Here is an 18,744-nt window from a genome sequence, read left to right on the forward strand (position 1 = left end):
TTTCTCTTTTCTGTGTGGGACAAACTGCTCAATATGTGGTTCTCAAAAATGCAGTGAGAAAAAAAGAAATTCTCCACGCAGACCTTGCCAAAACAATACATACAGACCGGATTGGATTTTCCATTAGGTGGTATTCACGCAAACAGCGAGTTGCCATTTTCCCAGGATGCAATGAACGCCAAATGATGATCATCTGCGGCAGCAAACACGTAGAATACAATAAGTCAAAGCAAATCTCTGAAATGTCAGCTTTTGAACAATCAGTTAAGAGATTCCTGTTTTTAGATTAAATTAAATTCATTTGGGGTCATTTCTGCTTTGATTTTTCTACACAACTCTGACTTGATGTTGCATGCATGACATGAACCTGTTCAGCATTATAAAAATTGAAGTCAATCTTTTATTTTGAAAATTTGTTGGAGGTTAACAAACAGAACTAACTTATCTGTGATTGTGTGTGTGTTCCTATAAGTTAGCATGCATATATAAGTGTGTGTGAGAATGTCTTATTTCCAGCATGCTTTCATGCATACACAAATGAGTGTGTATGTATTGTGCATCACTTGACTGAGTGGCTCAGTCGTTGCCATGGTGACTGTAGGCCCTGTTTTTTGGCCGCTGTTGTTTTTTAAGTTTTCCCCCCTTTGAAAGGTCATTGGACATCACCGACCTGTCAGTCAAAGAAGGGCGATAGGAAGATATGCATATCCACACATCACACATCCCGATGATGAATGAATTGACTTTTTCACCCCAGAGAAAGTGGGAGAAAGAGAGAGTGTGCCACTACAGTATAGAGGGATAACATCACCTCTGCGTACAGCTTTCAAAGCCGAATAGGAATTCTAAACCTAAACTGCAAAGTAGATAACTGTAGTGGCTGATCCGTTCCTCTCTCGCTGCACAGTCAGACGCATCTGCCTGGCTTTCTCTCTCTCTGACCTTTATTTATTCTTTCATGCTGAAGCTGCAGCAGTGTGTACGTCTGTCTCTCAGTCTCTGTTTGTGCAATCAAGTGTTCCCTCTTCTCTTCTCCTAGGTTTATGCATTTAAGTAATGTCTGTATAGAGTGTGCGATTGGTGTTCATGATAATGTGTGTGCTTGCAGACATTTGTGTCTAGAGTGTCATCTCCATCAGTGATGGAATAGACCGCCATGCCTGTGAATGTCGATGAGTCATCCCTAAACCCCAGAGATGAGACACTTGCATCTCTCTCTCTCTCACACACACACACACACACACAAACACAGACCATGCATTAACTGGCCTCACTCACAAAAATCCCCAAAATGGTCTTTCAGATCGACCAGGGTAAGGCTCAGTTTCCTCAGTTTTGGATGCTATTGAGCCATTTCAGCCTCAAAGCTCAGTGAGAAACTCTTCAACAAAAACCTAGGGCTGGATTTAATCAAGTAGTTAATTTCCATTCAAATGATTTTGGCAATCTTGCCTGATTTTTAAACTCTGATGCCAGTGTAACACATTGGGTAGGACTGAGGGAGGAAAATAGGCAAACAGATGGAGACGATGGGTAGAAGAGAGAGACAAGAGTCAAGATGAGGTCTCCATTTCTTACAGATGAATGTTTTCCATTTCTGACGGTAATTTTGAATGTTATTTGTTGGAAATCATTACATTTATGTTGAACATAAGCAACTTAATGTATGAGCAACGTGCTTAATATGATCTGACTGGTTACGTCATTCATAAAAGCTTTTGTACGCACCAGTCCCTCACTGTCAGCCCTCGGATCAAGTTTATTTGCTGCCTGTCCAGTAGCCTCAAAGCGCCATCTGTCCATCTGTCTGTCTGTCTATCTGTGAGTGTCAATAGCAGGTCTCCGCCCCCTCTATGTCTCTTCCTATAATCTATGTGACTGGCTGCCAGTGACCCCCCGTGACCTCCAGCTGTGTGTCATGACAACGGGACACTGACAAATGTCAGAGCAGATATTGGCTTCCTCCGTCTCCTAAGCCTCTCCCTTGGGTAGGAACCCACCCACACAGCCTGGCTAGACACTGTAGTGGAGAGGAGGAGAGAAGACGTGTGTCTGCCTGTCCATCTGTCTGTCTGTCTTTGCAACGCGTTGAACCTGCGGTTATCAAGTCGAAAGGGCACTGTGTCCACTGAGAGGGGAGGATGCAGTCAGACAGTCTGAACAGGGAGAATGATAGTTGGAGCCATCTGAAAGCTCTCTGTGCCTTATTGAAGTGTGTGTAATTATAAGGGGAAAGCAGCGTGCTGATTGGGAGCATCGGCAGGGCGGGTTGCTGTGTTATTTTGGCGCGTGCTGTGTTAAGCAGGGTGTTAAAGACAGATGTGTTAGACAACAGTGTGTGTGTGGTGAGGTCGGGGGTGGGGGGTAGTGGCATGCTTGGGTTATTTTCGAGTGCGGTACTGGTGCATGTTGTGATGATTCCAGTGGTGGTGGCAAAGTGCGAGTGTTTTTAAATATCTGTGATGGGGTGAGTGTGCATCCAGGCCGCTCCACCTCCCCAGCAAACTGCCTCTGCATGCATAATTAACCAGGATGACTGGGGAGGTAAACACACAGGGAGACGCTTCATCCTTCCACTCTGTATGCCTCCATTTATGTGGGTGTCTGTGTGTGTGTGTGTGTGTGTGTGTGTGTGTTTGCGCATTTAAAATGTGTGTTTGTTTGTTTCAGACAGACAGAGAGCAGGAAAAAGACTTGAAGCAAAAGTGCTTCAGAGCCAGAGTTGATGGAACGAGTGAGCTGTCTGTTTTCCCTCTTGTGTGTGTGTGTGTGTGTGTGTGTGTGTGTGTGTGTGGAGAGGAAGAAGATAAATCCCATCTCAAGCTGCCTCTGAAGATGATGCGATGAAAGAGAGGGAGAGAGGATAAAAAAAGAATGAACGGGGGACTGTAACCAGTCGCAGCTCTGCGCATTATGAACCATCCAGCGGAACAATCAGATTCGCCCTCCTCTCTTCCCTCACCCTTGCCTCCCTCCATTACACTCCTTTCCTCCTGTCCTTGCTTCCTGACAATATTTTATTTACAGAGAGACACAGAACCTCCCGGGTACATTTTTTTTTCAAAGATACACATGGAAAAGCACACCAACATTCATTTTAAAGTTTACAACAACATGAGGGTTGTGAGGGCAGCTGCCTTGATAAGATTTAAAGTGGGCAGAGCCAAAGATAATCAGTCACTCCTTTAGCAACTCGTGTTTGTCTGTAAGGGTGAAGCATTTGGCTAATTATAGAACCCGCCGTATTGTAGGCTTGTGCACAATCTACCATTTTGCATGCGTCTGTGTGTGTTAAATGTGCACTTGTGTCTGTAGCAATTTAGGCAGTTCATATTTCCCAGGAGCCCAGGTTGTAAAGCCCACTCAGTAAATCATCTATCCTCCTCTGTCCTCTCCATCCCTTACTCCTCATCTTCCTCCTCTCTTCAAACTTATCATTCTATCACTCTTTCCCTCCACTTCCCCCACCCTCAGTCTCTTCCCCCAGCCTCAACTGGCTCTTTCTTTCTCTCCTCCCCCAACGCCTGGTCGTCTATCCCATCCCATTGCCATTCTCCTCCCCAGTCACGGCGCAGGGGTGCCAGAGAGATTTGCCTATCTGTACAGATAACATTGTGTTGAGAGACAGAAGCAGGCAGTCAATGTAAAAATGAAAAAGAGCAAGCTTAAAAAACAATCTCACACATACAAGAAAACAAAAGACAACCAATGTAGGTGTCTTGCTGTGTGTGTGTCTGTGTGTGTGTGTGTGTGTGTGTGTGTGTGTGTGTGTGTGTGTGTGTGTGTGTGTGTGTGTGTGTTTGCAAACAACTGCATATGTGTGTTTGCTTCTTCTTCATCCCTCCTTCTCTGTGCTCAAGCAGCAGCAAAATCAATGCAAGTGCTAGGCCTACCTAATAAACAGATAGACAGATCAACAGAGAGGATTCGGAAATCTCAACATGTATCCTTCGTCCTCTCTCCTCTCTGACCCCTACTGAGGCAGGGAGCAGCGCGACATGACGTGGTGCATCCACAAATACAGCAGTTGGCTCAGCTCCACAATGCCAGGGCTCTCTGTGGAAGATAGAAATGGAAGGAGGCGGCACGGCGTGGAGGTGGAGAGGAGACGTGATTGGAATGTAGAGACGCCACTTGCGGGTTTGACTAGGAGAGAACAGACAGAAGGAGGAGTGAAGTAAATTGATTGGGGAGGGGGTTTATTCGGTTAGCTTGCTTTGTTTTTAGTGAGAGCCACAAAAACAGTGAAAAATTCAATTAATTACTCTTCATAACAGCCTATTGTGGAGGAGAGCAGATGTGACAGAAGCTCACACAAATGTACAGATAAACACATGGTCTCACAACACTGGATCCCAAAAGCGATGCCTCAGTCCATCCTCTCTGCTGTGCTCGGCAAGCTTGGTCTGGCAGAATCCCACCCCTTGTCCCCTATAAGCATCTTATTTAGGTCATTGTGTAAACTAGTATCCTCACACACACACTTCACCACGGGTGAAGCACTAGCAGGCTGCAGGCAGGGGAGATAGGAAGGTAGGAGGGAGGACAGAGAATCTCCAGGGGAATCTATAAGTGTGTGTGTGTGTGTGTGTGTGTGTGTGTGTGTGTGTGTGTGTGTGTGTGTGTGTGTGTGTGCGTGTGTGTGTGCGCGCGTGTACATGTGCGTGTGTGTGTGTTTGTCTATAAATGTGTGTGCATGTTGTGTGTTTGTGTATATTTAAGGGGCTGCCAAAAGCTATGGACCTGCATACATAAACACAACAGACCTCACAAACTCACATTCAGGCATGCGCATGCAAGAAGGAAGGCACGCAATATTCACACATTGCTTTGCCTCCTCACGCACACGCACACAAACTGTGTGTTTCAGAGATGAATAATGCTGCTGTGCGTCTGGTGGGATGCACCACCGTCCCTGGGGCAGATTGAATGCCGGGATGTTGTGCTGGAACTGACTGACACACACAAACACAAGCACGAAGACACACACACACACACACAAGCTCAGTGCTCTGTCTCCAGGTGACTCTGTTCCTTTAATAGAGCACTCTCCACCCCTCCTCTCTTCCTTTTTCTTTTGTATGAATGCATAAACACACACACGCACACACACACACACACACATGCATAGGCAAGCAAAAGATTACAGAAAAACAGTGCCATGTGCACTCACAAACTGGAACAAACACACCAAACAAAAAGCATGCAAACACACTCTGTGACACCCCTACTGGTGTACTGAAAGCATGCACGCAAACACACACTGTACCACTTCTTACATCCCTTGGAGGAAATTGGTGTTTGCATCTGTGCGGGAAAAGACAGGGCGGAGAGAGAAGAAGAAAAAGAGGGCTCAGTTAAAGCTTTTATGAAAAACTGCATCCAAGACAAACAAGAAAATATCATTTTACATTGTTTGTTTATGTAATACATTTTAATATCTTAGAGTGGTTAGGAAAAAAAAGGGCTACATCTAGGGATCATATTTGATCCAAAACAATTATGAATAATGCATCGTACAAATTCAGTTCAGACTCAGAGCCAGTGTTACAACCTAACACAAATGCTCTTCAGACGTCATGTGATTGCTGTGGCCTGCGGTCTTTCAACATTTGCCTGGCCTCAATCATACATTCACACACACACACACAGGTGCTGTGTTACCATTGTTATGATTATTTAAGTAAGTTCCAACACACCAATCTCACTTTCTCCTTTCTTACACAGGCATGTCAATCATTGCACCAGAGACTGCATCACATGTCTGCCCCTCCATCTTAAGAAGCTGAAACAGATCTTGGAGCCTCCACCATTTAGGGGCCATTTTATTCACACACACACACAAAAATGCACATACACACACACATGCACAGTTTCTTCAAATCTGGACAAATATTAGAGCTGTGAGCAATTTCAAATACAGTTGTTGTGAATGAAATTATGCCAATGAATTGAATATATTTGTGTATTTGTGGATGGAATATCTAAATAATACTGCCTCTGCGTGGGATGTGAACACCTGTGTGTGTGTGTATGTGTGAATGAGTGTGAAAGATTATCATCTCCAGTGGTTCTCAAAGAGGGGAAGAATTTTGCGATGACTTTAGGTGAATGTTAAAATAGAATTAGACAGTGAATATGAAATGAGAAAATGCAGAATGGATAAACCCCTGGCTCAACTGCACTAACCCCCATAATTTCTCTCTCTTTTTTCTTGTCCCTCCCTCTCTCCCTGCCTTCAGAACCCCTAACCCCCCTTCCCCCTTTCCCATCTCACCTCACCTCCCCCTCCTTGCTCTGGCTACAGACGGAGAGAGTTATGCAGTCGTTCCGTGAGCGCAGCGGTGGTTACCACAGCAACCAACCCTGCTACCAGCAGGAGCCCCATGAATTATCCCGCCTGGAAACCTACCGCCAACACCCGCATCATCCCCACCCCCAGCACCCACACCCAGGTCCCGGTCCACATCCAGGTCCAGGCCCAGGCTCAGGGCATGCCAGGTCAGGCTATGAGGCTCATTCACTGGGGAACCCAACGAGCATGCCTCCAGCTGGAGGACCAGGAACTGGAGGAGGACCCAAGGACTGTTATAGCCAGCAAGCCTACCCTGGTTACCCAGGCAATGGTGGAGGGAATGGGAGTGGAAATGGAGGCTCAGCACCCTCGCAGGCAAAGAAACCCTACAGGGGAAGCAAAGTGCCCCAACCAAACCCCAGTCAGCACCTACAAGGCCCTGGGGGCTATAGTAACCACATGGGCCCTGGGAATTACTCAGCCCAGTATATGAGCGAGGGCCACCTCCAGCAGAAATGGGAGGACCCAGCCCAGTTAGCACAGTATGATCAGGAGATGGTGGGACGTATGGAGGCTGGTGCTACCCCTGCACCTGGCTCCTCCCAGTACATGGAACAGAACATACTGGGCCACTCCCAGACCCAGTGCCACCAGCCCTCCACCCCTGCCTATACCAGCCCCCATCACCAGCCCCACAATCCTAACCCTGCCCCATCCCCTCTCATGTACCCCCAGAGTCACCTGCATTACACCCAGCACTCACCCTCCCCTTCGCCATACATGGAAAAGTGTAGCCCTATGCCTCACTGTTATAAAGGTTACAATATGCCCCCCAACTCCCAGTATGGGAGACAAATGAGCCACAGCAATCTGAAGCAGGGGGGTTACAGGTCGACCCAGAACAGTTACGGCTATCAACAGCCTCCATCCAGAGGTTATGAGCAGCAGCCCTCTTTACAGGCCATGACCAACCCCCAGGAGCCCCACACAAAATACCAACACTACAGCCAACCCCAACAAAACTACTGTCTCTCAGAGCTGTCTGTCAGATCACCAGAACAGTATTATCAGACTTGTAGCCCCTCCTCAAGCCACTCCCCTGCACGCTCTGTAGGGCGCTCCCCCTCATACAGCTCCACCCCTTCACCACTAATGACCAATCCAGAATCGTTCCAGTATGGCCAACCTCCCATGACCCCTGGGGCAGCCTCCTCTTCTTCATCCTCTTCAGCTGGTATGCAGGAGCAAGGCAGTACCAACACCATGTTAATGCCCCCACGCTCACACCCCTCACCCAATGTGCCCCATGCAGCCCCCCACAGTTACACTACCACACCGCAGGTCCCCACCATGAAAGAACGCTTTTCAGAGAAACTGTTGTCAAACCCCAGCTTGTGGAGCCTGAATGCCCTCACCTCTCAGGTAGAGAACATCTCTAATAATGTCCAGCAGCTGTTGCTTTCAGAGGCCCTGGTGGCCAACAAGAAAGGCAGTAAGCGCAACAGTGGAGGGAGCAACAGCAGTGCTGGAAGTGTAGCATCCTCCAAAAAGGGTGAGGAGTACAAAAGTCCTCCATATCCAGATGCTGGTGTTAGTAGTGTAGGTGGAGGCGCCATGCAGGACCCTTACTCTACCCCACAGCACCAGCCAATGCCCATGGAACTCCACGAGGGTGGCTACTCCAGCAGTAGTGATGAACAACTGGAGAGAGGTTACTACTACTGTGGCCAGGGCAGAAGTCCAGCACAGGCACCCAGTAATACACATCTCAGCCTGGACACAACCTCTTCATGCTCCATGACATCTCCAGATGATATGTCCACTAGATCTGGGGACTCAGGCCTGCACAACCTTACCCCTGACCCTACCAGATGTCAGTCAGGGCAGGGAGGAGATAGCATGAGTACTCCAGTGAAGACCTTTGGTGATGAAAGGTCTCCTACAAGCATAACAATCCCCAGTCCCTTGAAACAAGAAAGGGACTCCCCTTCACATATACAGCATATAAATGAACCTGTCAAAGAGAACTTTGAAGAATCAGCCTGGACAGAGAAATCAGCTGACAAAGAGGAGGTGACAACAGAAAAAAAACCTGACTGTGAGAGAGATTCAGACACAACTAAATCTACAGAGAATCTGGAGAAATGGTCAGATGAAGAGAAATGCCCTGCTCTCTACAGCAAAGTAAACAAAGAGGTGGCAGAAAAAATCTATTGCTATAAGGAGACAGTGTACCAAGGGGTCCAGAGCAAATATGACCCTGATGCAAGAGACTCAGTTGAACAGTCCCCAGCAGCTCTCTCTGACTCCAGTCAGAAGGAACACTTTGGCCAAGAGATGAAATCAGAGGTATTTAAATCCGAGTCTCCAACTGCTTCTGAGAGCTCAGTGAAAACATTGCCTTTCATTTCTAGGGGTGACCTTGAACAGGATCAATATTCCACAGAGAAAGAGGACAGCTCAGAGAATACCTCTCCAACCCCCCAAGTTGATGCCTTGGACGAGAGCAACTCAGACAAGAGAGAGAGCAGAGATGACGAGGATGAAGAAGAAGAGGGGGAAGGTGAGGAGGAGGCCGATGAAATACAGAAACAAAAGCAACATTCTCTTTCCCCTCCTGTGTCTGCAGAGGTTTCAGAGGAACTGGGGGAGGGGGAAAAAGTCAGTCAGTCATCGACTGAAGAGCACATGAATAATAGAGATGGGCCAGAGAAGCCTCTTGGAGATCACTGCAGCAGGACAGAGAGAGAGAGTCAGAGTACAGAGCTTCATACTGACAATGAGTCTGCTGGGGCACCTGCCCATCCAAATGCAGCAGCAGCAACAGCAGCAGATGCTTCTGCAAGAGAGTCGGCCATTGGTGACACTGCTCCTCAGCCTCAGTCTGCTATGCCAGTCTTCTCAGCTCTTAATGACAAGGCTACACCACCAGCTCAGTCCAGGGATCATATTGATCACAGTGATGCTAAAGTGCTGGAGCCAGACTCTCCTCAGCTGCCAGGGAAGTCAATACTTCCCTCAGCCCCCTCCTGGGCAGACACTCCACCCTCCCCAAAAAAAGGTGATGAAGACATGGAGCCAGGCATCAGCTGTGCCAGTGCTGTGACCCCCTTGGCCAAGCCAGAGCCTGTGGCCCCATCTGCTCAGCCGAGGGCATTTGGACGTAAGCATGCCCGGGGCAGAAGAAGAATCATGCATTCAGGTGCGGGAATCAGGCGACAGCTAAGTTTGGGAAGGGAGGGAGAAAAAGAAGAGGAAGGAGCCCCCTCGCCTACACAGAAACCCTGCATGCCTCCAAGCAAGACTGTGCTATTCTCAGACCAAATGGACCTAGCTCATCAAGAATCTATTGTGAGCCACACTCCCAAAATGCTAACTGATGGTTTTCGTTCAAGAATGTGCACTCGCTCATTCAATGCACCAGACTTGCCTCCCAAAGTTGAGCCTCATGTGAAGAGAAAACCAGGCCCAAAACCAGGTTCAAAGCCTGGGCTCAAACCAGGACCAAAACCTGGACTAAAACCAGGGCCAAAACCAGGAGCAAAACCAGGTCCAAAACCAGGGCCTAAACCTGGCCTAAAGCCTGGACCAAAATCAGGGCCAAAACCTGGACTTAAACCAGGACCAAAACCAGGACCAAAACCTGTGCCAAATGAACCAGAGCTGCCAACGAAAATAGAGACTCCTGTGAAACGAAAACCAGGACCTAAACCAGGTTCAAAACCTGGGTCAAAACCTGGACCAAAACCTGGTCCAAAACCAGCACTAAAACCAGGTCCAAAACCAGGACCTAAGCCTGCAGATGTTTTGCCCCCTGCTGACACTGCACCTATCAGGGCCCCAGTTGGTCGTCCCAAAGGCTCAGTTTCTAAAGCAAAGCTCGTACAGTCAGAAGAAATCATTCAGCCTTTGACAGGACTGCAAAGCAGGGGCAGGGGCAAGGGCAATCTAAAATCTACACTATTAAAAGTAAACCAGGGTGTAAAACCAGTAAACGAAGAGGAAAAACAAGCAAACCACGAGGCAAAGGCACCAGAGAAGGAGGGTAAGAATATGGTCTTAAGATCCAGAAAGCCCCCGCAAGAAAAACTGTCAAAAGAAAAAGGAAAAATTGTAGGAGAAGATATTCTACCCCAGACACTGACAGAAATTAAAGCCAGTGATGTTTCTCCAAAAGTAGAGGAACCTGTTACTGTGGAACAAACTGTAACTCTCATTCCTAATGCAGTCAAAAACCAAGATGTTTCAGCAGAACCACCTGCACCCCTTTCCCAACCAACCCAAACTGAACAATCTGAAGAAAAGAAATCACTTCCACTAAAACGGAAACCTAGCCCAGACCTTTCTTCAATGCCAGTAAAGAAAAAAAGGGGTCCAAAGCCCAAACCAAAACCCTTACCACCTCAACCCCCCCTGCTGGAACCGGTTGTCTCTACACCTAAAGAGAAGGGTGTCCGGGGCCCCAGAAGAAAGCGAGGGCCACCCAAGAAAGCCTCTGTGGTCATTCCCCCACCTAAAGACACTACTCCCATCAGTGAAACTGACATCACTAATGATGTGCCTGTGGTGCCTCCTCAATGCCCCACTAAAACAAAAGTTCTTCCACCACGCAAAGGAAGAGGACAGAAATATGAGGCCATGGTGCAGAAAATTACATCTCCTAGTTCGAAGAAACATCTCCCAATTCCCCAGATAGACAGCAATCTAACTGATGATGTGACAACCAAGGCTTTGTCTCAACATGTCTTAAAGGAAGGTGAGACATCTATGCTCATAAATAGCACTGAGATGACAGAGGAAGAAGTGAAAAGCATAGAGTCTAGACAAGAAGAAGTGAAACCACTGAGAAAAGAGGAGATGACACAAAAAAGAGAAAAGCTCAGTGAAGAGGCCTCGACGCCAGAGGAGGTGAGACAAGGGGAGGGAGAAGAGGTTGTTAATAAGGAAGAGACAAGACAGGAAAACATTAAGCCAGCTACACAGCAGGATGTTGGCACTGACACGGTTTGGAGCTCAATGGAGGCCCCAGTAGAAGTCAAGCCTCCAGGAAAGTGGACACAACAGGCCTCAGAAGGTATATCTTCTGTTGCCACTAAGTCAGCCAGAACTAAAAGAAAGAGATGGGCCATGGTAGAGAGTACAGATGCCTCAGTAATAGCCTTGGAAGCAGGGAGCCTAATAGTTACAACGCCAAGGCTAGCCAAGCAGAGAGCCATTAAAAACAACCATGAGATGCACCTAAAGCAGAGGAGAAAGAAGAGAAAAGGCCAAGCCCCTCTGGAAGAAATAAAGACAGTTGAGGAGCCAAATATTGAAACAGAAGAACAACAAGAGAGGGTAGAAGAGAAGGCAACCCCCACAGAGTCCACAGTACCTCTGCCAATCAGCCCAGATGATATCACAGAAGCCCCCCAGGTTACCTGCACAGAACTCATCCAGAAACCTAGAAGAGGCAGAAAACCATCAGCAAATCCATCCAAGAGGAAACGAGGCAAAGCCTCATCAGAGCAGGTTCCTGGCAAGCCAATTAAGGTCCACAAAAAGCCTGGGCCAAAACCTGGGATGAAAGACGCCATCGAGGTTATTGAGGCAGTAGTAAGGGCTGCGGGATGTGAACGGGCTGAAAAAGAAGAGAGAGAAAAAGAAGAAAGCGAAAGAGAAAATAAGAAAAAACAGACGGCATGTATCGTGGGTCCTGTAGTGACAATATCAGAAAAACAGACTGAAACCATTTCTGTGAAAAGAATCAGGCGCAAACCAGTCCATCGAAATTCTAAACTGTCTTTCTGTCCTTATGTACGGATCAACAACTCCAGAGACTTTTCCTCTTGGTGTGCCATTGTCAACAAGCCTGAAGATGCAGTAATATTTCAGAGACGTAGAAAAAAGGGCATACTCAGAATGAGGAATCCTTTCACAGTTGCAAAGGTAGTGCCACACACTGCTGCCATGCTAAAGGGACCCTTGGTGAATAAAAATCTAATTGACAGGTGTCTTACATGTAGCCTGTGTGGAAAGCCAGCAAATTACAGGGACCTAGGTGATTTGTGTGGACCATACTACACAGAGGATGGCGTTCCGCGGAAAATTTTGACGATCAGGCACACAGAATCCCTCAGGGAAGAGTCAGAGAAGACCAATGATAACAACAGTAGCAGCACTGAAGAACCAGGCAGCTCCTCAAAGAATGAGGATGAGGGCAGCACAGAAAAGGAGGGCAATACAGAAGCATCCGCTCAAGAGAGCAGCAGTAGCAGACACCATCATTGGCGCTACAGACGGGCAGAAAGAACAGAAAGAACGGGTCAGGAGGCTGGTCCACGAAGAATAACTCTCAGAGAGAGGTTCAGGAGGGTGAAGCAGCTCCAGGCCATCAGCACAGGAGCCTCAAGTGACCAAGGGAGCAGCGACAGCATGTTCCAAAGGCTACAAGCGGAGGCAGAAGCTAAGGAGCACTGGGCGCATGAAAATTGTGCCATCTGGACTAAGGGGGTAATTATGGTAGCTGGGAGGCTGTACGGACTGAAGGAGGCTGCCAACAACTCAGCCCAAACGGTACAACAGCAATTATCAACACTGAGTCTATTTTGAAATGTGTGCATGTTTATAAAGCGACGAGAGATACAATGTACAGTCACTTTCAGAATCTGTGCAGCTTCTATGAGAAATTGCCATTAACTTCTGACTTTTTCCCTCTTTTTCTTCTCTCCATCCCTATGTGCCTCCATCGGTCAATTTGTTTGTTTCTTTATTGGTCTTGGTCCATATGTCCGTCTGTCTGACTAACCCCAGAGCTGCTACAAGTGCCAGATTGTGGGGGCGTCCCTCAGCTGCTGCTGGAGAGGCTGCTCTCATAAATACCACTATGTCTGCGCCAAAGAGATAGGTAAGAGACCACAGCAAGAGAGGAAGAGAGCAACAAAGGATGAAAAGTCAGGGAGAGAGAGGAGAAATAAGAAGGGAAATTGGGAATGGGAAACTGAACATGGGTTTAGAGGGCAATAGGGAGGGAGGAAATGAAAGGAGAGGGAAGAAAGAAAGGGGAGGGAAAGTGGATGCAGGTAAAATGAGAGAAGGAAAAGGCATCAAGAAGTAACATTATTGAGTGTGAAGAGAGATTTCTGAGAGTGCTAGGGGAGAGCAAAAGAGGAAAGGAGAGAAGGAAAGAGGGAGGGAGCTTTGAATAAAGGGGATGGTAAGAAGAAACTGGGACCCTGGAGTGTGCAAGAGAGAGAGTGGGAAGAGATAGAGGGAGGAGGGTGTGTATGTGTGCATTATTGACCACTACCCCTGTGGCTCAGTCCATCCAATCTGGTGTCTGGGGACTGAGTGTGTGTGCGTGTGTGTGTTTGCGTGCATCTATGTGTGTGCCTTCCTGCATGAATGCTTGCATAAATTCCCTGTGTGCGTTGTACAACCAGGTGGCTTATGTTCCCGTCAATGCTTGCGTGTGTGTCCCTGGTCAATAGAAGTGAGTGTCTGTGTGTCAGCACATGTGTTGTATGGTTTCCCCTTACATTACCTCATGCCAAAGAAGTACAGTGTGAGGATTAGAAGGCCTGCCACGTCTGCCTAGCCAGCACAGGGAGCAGAGCGAGGCCCTTTTTAATCCTGCTGAGTGCACCAGCCATATCTGACTGCCTGCCTCTGCCTGCCTGCCTGCATTGCAACTCATCCACTCAGTCTCTCTCTTTCTTTCTTGCACATTCTTCATTTTAACCCCACTTCTTTGTCATGTATCTGGATTTTCCAAAGGGGGGATGTAGGGGTTGTTGTCTGCACTCCTCATGCTATTTGATTAATTTATTGTCATTGTCTATCTGCAACACTGTAGCTTATTCTCTCCTTTTCTTTTGCAATCTCTCTCTCCCTGCCTAGGCTGCACATTCCACGAGGATGACTTCTCCATCAAATGTCCTAAACATGAGGTAAGAAACTGAAAACCTCAAAACTAGTGAATGCATGCCAATCCTTCAGTTATCCATTTTAGAAGGTTTCTAAACCGTTTCAGCTGACTTCTACTGATTGGTACCAAATTATTACTGCACCCTCCTTTAATAACAGTGAGTCATGAAAAAGAAGAAAGGGGGAGGGTTAGATGGAGAGGATATTTGGAACCAAGATAATGCGCCTTAGTATCTCTCTAGGGTAACAACCTCCCGGACATTAGTTTTTACATATATGTTTATGTACAGTAGATGTGCATATGTTTCTGTTCCCATTACAGCACTTATACCTGCTCTGCTCTAAGAACCACAGTGCATTTTGTTTTTTTTCTCCCCACCCATCCCCTCTCTTCCTATCCTATTTTTTTCTCCCCCTTGCTCCGCTCCACCCTTCATCCTTCTCATCCTGGCACAGAAAAAAAAATTGTTCACACATTGCTGTCACAAGCAGCAGCACCATGGCTGGATAGATGATACAGTGCAGAACACAAAACACAATTGTCAGCTCTTGTAAAACAGAGAAAGACTCAAAGGAGAAAACACGAGGGTCCCGGCTGGTGTTCACTGTACACTGGTATCAAGTACCCTTTTCTACCCCTGTGCCAGTCTTTAACCCATGAAGGCCTGGAGCTTGTCTTGGACTGACCGATAGATATCATGTTACCAAACCAATGTGTACCCAATGACCTTGGCAAGCTGAACCCATATCCACCACTGCTAGCTGTGTAAACACTTAGTTATGTGCCATTTGTGTATTGCTGTTACTCAACAGCCATTGTTATGACTACAGACCACTGCAATCACAATGGGTCCCCGTTTCTGTGTTATTATGAACAGTCCTCTCCACAGTAAACTTTCCTGTAAGACAGACGCCATCTGGTGGTGGTGTATTTAAACTGCAGCACATGGAGGAAGGTCAAATGGAGTGAGGGGGGAGTAGAGAAGGGGAGATGCTGACATTCAGCAGGGAGCAGCGGTGCATTGAGGCAGCAGTGGCAGTAACCTCCCCTCCTCCCTCCTCTCTCTGCATCTCTCTTCTCCACCTCCCTCTCACCCCCTTCCTCTCCTGTTCTCTGTGCAGACTGACAGGGATGAAAAGCTGGCTGCTAATCAGAACACCCCACCCAGCATCAGTGCCTGCTATCCTCCCCACATGCTCTCTCTACCCTTCTCTCTTACTCTCTCCCTCTTTCTCTTGTTATTTCTCTTCCCATCATTTATTTTCCCTGTTCCCCTTATTTTGCTTCTGCGCTTCCCTGCTGCTCCAGCTCCCTTCCGTCTATCAGATCACCTTGCATCTCCTGTGAGCTCCCTTTTCCATTTTCAGTCGTCCTCCCCTCATCCCTTCCTCCCTCTTTCTCTCTCATCTCCTCTCCACCCCCCTTACCCGCCTCTCTTCACCTCAACTCCCACGTCTAAGCAGCAGAAATAGAGTATGAGAAACTGAGAGAAAAGGAGAGCAAGACAGGGAGAGATTGTTGTTAGCGGGCTGAGGCAGAGCTGTCATCAGCTGAGGGATCTGAAGGTCTATATGTGTGGGTCTGTGCTATGCCAATTTACACTGAGCAGCCTAATCAAAGGCCAGAGCAAACACATACGTACACACACATACACACACAGGCACACAACCACCCCACCCATGGGTCCCCCTCTGAAATTTTCCCTCTGCCTGCGTTCACTTCAGGGTTAATGGTAACACACATGCTGCCTTCAGCTGAGGATTCTCTAGAGGTAAGGGACACACACTGTGTGCGTCCACACAGGTTCATTAACAGGTTACCTGTAAGCTCACACACATATATACACGTAGCGAGCGGGAGAAAGACAGGCGGAGAGGCAGGGAGAAGAAAAACTGTTTCGTGCTGCGGCTGAGTGGGAACAAAAGACGAACGGGGGCAGTTACATCAGAGAGCGACAGAATGAAAGAGACAGAGATAGAAAGAGAAAAGAAGGGCAACAAGAGAAACAAAGTGAGAGACTCTGTGAAAAAAAACTGGTGAAATTGAAGGTGTAAAAGAGTAAGAGTTACTCTAGGGAGGTAAACAGAAAGAGAGGGTGTGAGGGAGGGTAAGTTCAAAGAGGGAGTGAGAGAAAGAAAGAAAGAAAGAAAGAGGGAGAGATAAGAGACAGGGAGCAAAGCTGCTGGTCTGAGTCCAGGCAATAAGGATGGGCAACTGGCAGTTCAGAGAAAAAGACAGAGAGAGTGAACGAGAGATACTGGGGGGCTGCAGAGGAGGATAAGGGGAAAGAAAAGCGCTCCACCACCACCGCCGCCACAGCAGCGCAATTAGTGGGCGTTCCTGCTGTGTCTTTCACAGTGGAGCTGGTTCACTGGCCAGCTGCATTCATCGCCCCACTCATGCACACTGCAGCCAGCTCGCTTTCATGTCTGCAGAAAATACTCTTGCACACTCACAAAGACGCTTGTACAACTCATACATATGAGGCCTGCCTCCACAGGAGGCGCCTCCACCTGCAGTATACCTGAATGTATGTGTATTATAGCTTTTGAGTTAATAAAAACACATCCTGCGCAGTTTTCATAATAGTTTAGATGCATACCAACTGAACATAAAGGCTCATAAATTACAGGAAATGCTATGTGTGCTAAGTATTTCGGCAGTGCTGTGAGTGCAAAGCCAATGTCACAGGTGGAAGACACACAGGGGAAGATCTCAAGACCCCTGGCACAACTCACACATTTGTTCCTCTCTGCATGTTTGTGACGTCTATTCATCTCAGTCTCTCTTTTCTACCTAGGACCTGTAAGATATTCCAGCACACCACCTCTCAGCCAGTCAAGCATCACCTATCCAGCAAGGCAAGCAAAAATGCTGTCCTAACAGCCACCTATACCTAAAAACATAGTGATGACTGATGCCGGACAAGCACATTGGCCAGTGGGGCTGGGGGAGGGTAAAAGGCTGCACTGAGGTGGAGCTTGGAGCAATACAAACCCTGGAGAATGGCCCCGCAGAGAATAGCTGCTCCCTGAACCCGGCCTGGAAATGTGTTTTCTACACGGAGCCCCTTACTGGAACGCAGAAGGCAGCGGCACTGTTTAACAGGAGGATAGACTGCGCTTTAGAGACTGTGTGCCTAGGGCCCAGTGCACGGGGGGGCTGTTTGAAATGCAGAGCGAGGAATATGTGTGTGTGTTCTGCCTTCGGATGGGTTGCTATCATATTCAGACACCTGGCGGACACTGATTGGACAGGAGCATCCCTCTGGGTACCTTGACTGTGATCCAAGAGGTGTGAATGCTTGTGTGTGTGTGTGTGTGTGTGTGTGTGTGTGTGATAATCATAGAATTGTCATTCTACAGCCACATCATCAGTGTGTTTGTGCATATGTGTCTGTGTGAGTGAAGAAGTTCATCTCCAATTCAAGATGTCATGCATCAAAAAAACAACAGCCAACCACTGGATGTACTATCTCAATGTGTGCGTTTGTGTTTAAAACAAGATGAAACAAAAAAGGAAACTGTACATGATGATGTGCTTTACAGGTTCTAAATATTCTGATATTGAAGAGTTAAGAAAAAAATGGACACAGTATTTTATTATAATGCTCTTATCTTCGGAGATGTATTTTGATGTGCATTATGACTATACGACATCATTGCGTCACCCTTGGTATATGTCAGGCTTTGTGTTATTCCAAAATTAAAAAAGAAAAATGACAAAAAGAAAAAAAAGACAACTCTGTTTAAGAGTGTTTTCAACTGTGTGCACATTCAATATGTACAGTAGACGCCGTCATCATCACTAGACAGTTTGCAGATCAGGGCTCCAAGGGTCCAACCGGGAGTCAGGTCATCTCACTTCATATCTATGTACAGTTCATAAGTATTACTGTTACACATTGCCATCATGTATGATTATTTCACTAACCACAGCAGTGCAGAAAGATATACATTCTATTCAGATTTCATAACACACCTGTCTGTGTATCTCAAATGTAGCCTCTTTCACTCTTCCATGCTATGTAACAATGCCCTGTACAGGGCGACAGTTAAAGTACTGGTCATATCAAAAGGAGACATATTTAAGTATTAGAGCAAAAAAGAAAGTGCAAAACCGCCACACCAAACTTGCTCTTTTATGAAGCTCATTATTTAATGGTGTATATAAGTATTTGATGCTGTTTAAATGTAAGATGTGATGTACTAATATAATTGTGTATAGTATTTCCTAGAGATGTTTATTTTCTATAAAATGGAATATGTTATTGCTTATAAAATGTTATTAAAAGAATCCATTGATGAAAAAATAACGACCTTTTTTGGGAATGTCACTTGTCTTTAGTTGGAGCATGCCGTTTTATTGATTTTCATGTCTCTTTGTTTGGAATCGATGACACAGCATCACTTTGTTTGAAATGTTTTTTGTAACGCCAATGTTAAATATACCAGCACCTTTCAATGCTGCTATGACAAACGCCTGCTCTTTTTGTCTTTACTGAACACGCACTGACATTAATACACCGGCGACACAATTTGGA

At 46.8% G+C, this 18,744-nt stretch overlaps 1 protein-coding gene across 1 annotated transcript in view; it reads left to right on the forward strand.

Annotated features, from left to right (window-relative positions):
* Positions 1–18,691, forward strand: part of LOC119888817 (retinoic acid-induced protein 1) — a 52,595-nt gene extending 33,904 nt beyond the window's left edge. The window contains exons 2-5 of the mRNA XM_038699559.1: positions 6,243–12,850; positions 13,088–13,181; positions 14,174–14,223; positions 17,002–18,691. Coding sequence (XP_038555487.1) covers positions 6,320–12,850; positions 13,088–13,181; positions 14,174–14,223; positions 17,002–17,010 — 6,684 coding nt within the window. The 5' untranslated portion in view covers positions 6,243–6,319 and the 3' untranslated portion in view covers positions 17,011–18,691. The remainder of the gene's footprint in view (positions 1–6,242; positions 12,851–13,087; positions 13,182–14,173; positions 14,224–17,001) is intronic.
* Positions 18,692–18,744: the final 53 nt, after the last annotated feature.

This window comes from Micropterus salmoides, unplaced genomic scaffold (assembly GCF_014851395.1).
Source record: "Micropterus salmoides isolate LMB-PRFRI ecotype aquatic unplaced genomic scaffold, ASM1485139v1 Ms_hic_scaffold_10, whole genome shotgun sequence".
Classification (NCBI taxonomy): domain Eukaryota; kingdom Metazoa; phylum Chordata; class Actinopteri; order Centrarchiformes; family Centrarchidae; genus Micropterus; species Micropterus salmoides.